We start from the raw sequence: 5,336 nt of genomic DNA, 5'->3' as shown, positions 1-5,336 counted from the left end.
ACAAAACAACAACAACAACAACAAAAAAAAAAAAACCAGTGAAACTATAAGCCACAGTGCTTAACTATGTATTGAAATGTTAATGGTATTCATTTGCTAACTCATTCAATATAAGAAAATCAACTTAATTATTTTTACATTTACTTATTTGATTGTGTGTGCTTGTGTGTGTGTGTGTGTGTGTGTGTGTGTGTGTGTGTGTGTGTGTGGTGGGGAAACAGTTCAGAGGACAACTTGGAGGAATAAGTTCTTTCCTCTCATCATGTGGGGCCTGGGGACTGAACTCAGGAAGCCAACCTTAGCAACAAGTATCTTTACCTACTGAGTCATCTTGTAGGCCCCAAGAATAACTTTTAATAAGAGAAAAAGTCATTTGTAAAACTTATTTTTTAAAATTATGAGCTAGAATGTAGCTCAGTAGTAGAGTACTTGTCTAGAATGTATGAGACCCTTGGTTCTATCCTTAGCATAAAACAACAAAAATAATAAAATATATCTTATGAAATTGATAGTATCAATAGGTTTATTAAACCATCAATGGTCAAGCACTGTTAATATTGTCTTATAGAGATGAATTCAACTGGTTGCTCATTCATAAAATAAAAGCACCTGCTCTGTGTGGAAGGGGCCAGTGAGCACCTGGCTGGCTGTGTGACTCACAGTGGTGTATTCACAGCTCTTGGGTGGTGGGGTGGATGGCCTATGAGCAACACACTTTGAAGGCAGTGTCACTATTTTATTTATGTATTTATTTTTAAATTTTTATTTCTCTTTATGTCTATGAGTGTTTTGCCTGCATCTATGCAAGTGCACCCATGTGTGCAGTGCCCATGGAGGCACCTAGAACTGGAGTTAAGGACAGTTGATAGCTGCCATGTGGGCACTGGGAATCGAACCAAGGTCCTTTGGAAGAGCAGCCAGTGCTCTTGACTCCTGAGCCACCTCTCCAGCCCTGCTAGATGCTTTTAGAAGACTAGTATGGTTTTAATTTAAACTTATACCTTATTAACAGACAAAACAAAGCAAACCAGTATCCCACTTTCAACGCTTTGTCCTCTCTTATAGTTAGTTGTTCATATACCTATTCTTAAGGAAAAACTATTTATATGGGAAAAATTAAATTAAAAATAATGTATTTCCAAAGCCAGGCATGGTGACACACGCCTTTAATCCCAGCACTCGGGATGCAGAGGCAGGTGGATCTCTGTGAGTTTGAGGCCAGCCTGGTCTACATAGTGAGTTCCAGGCCAGCTAGGGCTAAAGGGAGACCCTGTCTCAAAAAAGACCCCCCTCCCCCGCAAAGTTTGTATTTCCACCATCCCTTGCACAGAATTATCTTTGTCCACTGTATGTGTTTAGTTAATGCTCATTGATTTGCATTTCAGAGGGTGGGAGAAATTTTGACCTTTTAATCTAGAGAAAGTCATGAATTGGAAAATAGATGATTATAGCCTAACATCTAAAATTGCTTAGAGATCTATGCAGAAAAATTTACATGTAGAATTCTATCCATCCAACAAATATACCTATGAGTTTCCAATTAGTTATTGTTTGTAATATAAATGAAGATGGTAAATAATCACATGTCCAAAGAAGAGACTGGCTAAATAAATTGTGCTCAGATCTGCATGGTTGTAGATAGATTATTCTGGACCCATTAAAGAGAGTGAGTGGCATTTATGTACTGATACATACAATTTCCAAGACATGCCAGTGTCTGGCATGTGTCAGTGTGACACAGCCTAGAGTCATTTGAGAGGGGAAGCCTCAGCTGAGGAATTTCCCAGTTCAGACTGGTTTGTGGGCGTGTCTGTGAGGAACTGCCTTGATTATTAATTGACTTAGGGCGCCCAGTGTCCTGTGGGCTGCACCATTACCTGGCTAGGTGGTCCTAGGCTGTATAGGAAAGCTAGCTAATGGGACCAGAGAGATGGCTAAGTGGTAAAGAGTATGTATTATTCTTACAGAAGACCAAAGTTTGATGGAGTGGCTCACAGGTGTCTATGACTCCAGTTCCAGGGGATCTGACAGTTCAGACCTCCACAGGCACCTGCACTTACATGAACATATAGACAGACAGACAGACAGACACACACACACACACACACAGAGAGAGAGAGAGAGAGAGAGAGAGAGCACACACACACACACACACACACACACACACAGAGAGAGAGAGAGAGAGAGAGAGAGAGAGAGAGAGAGAGAGAGAGAGAGAGAGCTAAAAAATAACTAGCTAAGTGAGAGCCAGTGAGCAAACCAACGAACAGCATTCCTCCACGGTTTCTGATTTAAGCTTCCACTTGACGTCATTCCCTCAAGAATGAATCATGACCTGAATGTATTCCCCAAGTTACTTTTGGTCAGTGTTTTATCACACTAACAAATAGAAAACTAGGGACACCAGTAAATGAAAAGATGCAGAATAATAAAACGAACAGCTATCCACATACATTCCCCTCTCTGACACAGACTGTTTAGAAGGCTGCTTCCTTTCTATGAGGATGTTTTGAGTCAGAGGTGGGAATTGTACTGTTCACCCTTTGGTAAGTTTTTATTGCATTTATTTATTTATTTGTTTGCTTGTTTGTTTGTTTATGCCATGGTGTTGTTATGTAGCTCTGATCGTCCTGGTATTTACCATATAGTCCAGGTTGACCTTAAACTCGCAGCAATCCTCTTGCCCCAGCATTCTGGGTGCTGAGATTATAGACATATACCACCATGCCCAGCTTAACTTTCAATTTTCAGGCCATGTGCAAGATGTTAATAATTTGAAAACCAAATAAAAACCACAAAACTATGTGGAAAGATGGGTGTGCTATATGTCACAAGAGAAAAATAGGTTTGGCTATTGGTTTGACTGTTCTCTCACATCATGAACATGTTTCTGTTTCCAAGTCCTTGTCATGAAATGCTAGTTTTTCTGTGAAGATACCCTTCAAGCGGCTTTTCTAAAATATCTTGCCTTTGTCACCTTTGTCCTCTCTCTCTGCCTATCTACTGTTTTCTTTTTTTAATATTTTATTATTTTTATTTTATGTGTATGAGCATATTATCTGTATGTATGTGTTCCCCAAGGGTTCTGGTTCCTCCAAGGGGCGGGGCCTGCTGCCGAGAATTGACTGCGAAGTTAGCTGGAGAAGGAGGGGCTTGTGGCTCCATCTTGGAACTGAAGCCGTGAGCCTCCAGGGACGCTGATCTATCTAAAGCCGATATATCTAAAGCTACATTTTATCTAAAGCTGATATATCTAAATCTACATTTTATTCCCAGAGGACATTTTATGCAGGTAAAATGAGACCACAAAATGTGGACCAGTATCTAGCAGGAAAACACGAATAGCAGAAGGAATTTTTGTCCATATTAAATTATAATCATATTCTTTCATCCTTTTTTTTAAAAAAAATTGTACGTATGTGTGGATGTATGCCCATAGAGTCCAGAAGAAGGCCTACATCACATCCCCTAGAGTTGGAGTTACAGGTGGCTATGAGCTGCCCGATGTGAGTGCTGGGCACTGGACTTCACTCCTCTGCAGGAGCAGCAAGTGCTCTGTTCCACTGAGCCATCTCTCCAGCCTGAGAAGCTTGTCAGACTGAGGTATTCGATTTTCTCTTACTCTCTGTGCCCCGCCCCTTTCTTGGGGTGCTGGAGTTCAAACTCGTCCTTGTACCTGCTGAACAAGTGCTCTATCACTGAGCCGTACCCCAGCCTTCCCTTCTGGCTCCTGTTCTTTTCTTTCTTCTCCAAGCTCCGCTCTCCTCTCTTCATCCTTTCCTTTTCACACTTTTCTACTTCCCTCCTTATATATCGTTTGTACGTTCTTCTTCTAACCGTAACGCTGAGCATCTTTTGTAAACAGAAATCTTTCAGACAGAGCGGTCTGGACTATCTGGGCAGTGCACGGTGCCCCAGCCTGGGGGCAGGCCACGCAGCTGGTGGCAGAGTGAATCATCTTAGAGGCAGCAGCAGGCTTCTTGGTGTGCCCTGGACATGAGTGGAGCCTGCAGGGGCAGAACTGTGAGCAGTAGCTGGACCATGCAGCTCTTTTTTGAGGTGCATTAACTCTCTGGTTTCAGTTTCACTAGTCTGACAGTAAGAAGCTACTACTGTATAACTTGTTTTCAGATGGAGACACTTGTGAGAGAGAAAGGAGGTGCTGCCTCGGATTGTGTTGGGGATCAGGGCTGCTGGGTCTGCTCTGCAGTCATCCTGGCTATAAACACCGGATAGAGGAAAGAACTCACCAGCTATCGTTTTGGAGCTGTGTGGAGAAACCCCTGTGGAAGAGAGAGGAGAGATGAGTCAGGGCTGGAGCCCCAAGGGCACTAGCTTCTCAGGAAGCTGGAGAGATTAGCTCCTATCATAGGACCACAAGAGACCTGCAGCTGGCATAACCAAACTGGTCTTCTCAAAAACCAAACAGTATAACTTGCCGAGGTGCTTTATCATACCTAAGAATTGGCCATGCCTCAGAAGGGAGCAACTGCCACTGACTTCTCCAGTCCCTGGGCCTTGGCTCCACAGTGCCACATGCTCCTGCCACCCTTCATGATGCGCGTCAATAAGCCATGTCCTATCTGCGTGGTGAGGTCTCCTTCCTGGCTATCCCTCCGGTGGGGAACACAGACCACACAGACCAAGCAAGCACGGTGGGAGGCAGAGGGCAGCAGGGTGGCTCGGTCAGTCCCAATTTGAGGCTGAGTGGTCAAAGCTAGTGTAGTTGCCCAGGACCATATCTGAACTCAGGTCTCAGAAGCAGCGTGCGAAGAAATGGCCTGTCCTTGTGCAGTGTTGGGGCTAACCTGGTGTCCTGAGGGAGGTGGAGGATGAAGGCTCCAGGGTCTTTGCTGTTGTGGGAGATGGGGCTTGAGAAGACTCATGACTGCCTGTCCCTGTGGTTCCTGCAGAAGGTGGTTGGGATGGTGCCAGCTGGGAACCTGGCACAAGAGCTGTCTCTGAGGCCACTGTGGTATTTGGCTTGGGAGATAAAGCTTCTGGTTCTGTAGGAATTTCTAAGACAGAAACATAAAGATTCAGACTAGTGTCTGGACCCAAGGACCTACTCTAGCGAGTCCCATCCTGGCCAGTCTGTTCCCAGTCTGTCCGTTAAATAGGTTGACGTAGCTATCCACCGGACCATGGGACTTTTGAGAACTCTGAAGAATATAGTTACTTCTCATGGTGCATATAAAGAAAAAAATCATACGAATCTGAGCAGATTGGGTTGTTTTCTGGAGAAGGCATGTTATACTCTAAAAGATTTGGTTCCAAAACAGAAGTGAAAGTGTTTTTGTAAAGACAGATGGAGTGCTGGTTTCCCTTTTCAGTCA

The 5,336-nt window shown here is 43.7% G+C and overlaps 1 protein-coding gene across 1 annotated transcript in view; it reads right to left on the bottom strand.

The window, feature by feature from the left end:
* Positions 1 to 4,808: 4,808 nt before the first annotated feature.
* Il15ra (interleukin 15 receptor subunit alpha) overlaps positions 4,809 to 5,336 on the bottom strand; it is a gene marked incomplete at its 3' end in the record, with an annotated part of 31,565 nt that continues 31,037 nt past the window's right edge. The window contains 1 exon segment of the mRNA XM_029559694.1: positions 4,809 to 5,018. Within this exon segment, the coding sequence (XP_029415554.1) occupies positions 4,809 to 5,018 (210 nt within the window).

This window comes from Nannospalax galili, unplaced genomic scaffold (genome assembly GCF_000622305.1).
Source record: "Nannospalax galili isolate Female #2095 unplaced genomic scaffold, S.galili_v1.0 scaffold209, whole genome shotgun sequence".
Lineage (NCBI taxonomy): Eukaryota > Metazoa > Chordata > Mammalia > Rodentia > Spalacidae > Nannospalax > Nannospalax galili.
The sequence above is the reverse complement of the archived record's forward strand: the minus strand, read 5'-3'. Positions and strand labels throughout refer to the sequence as shown.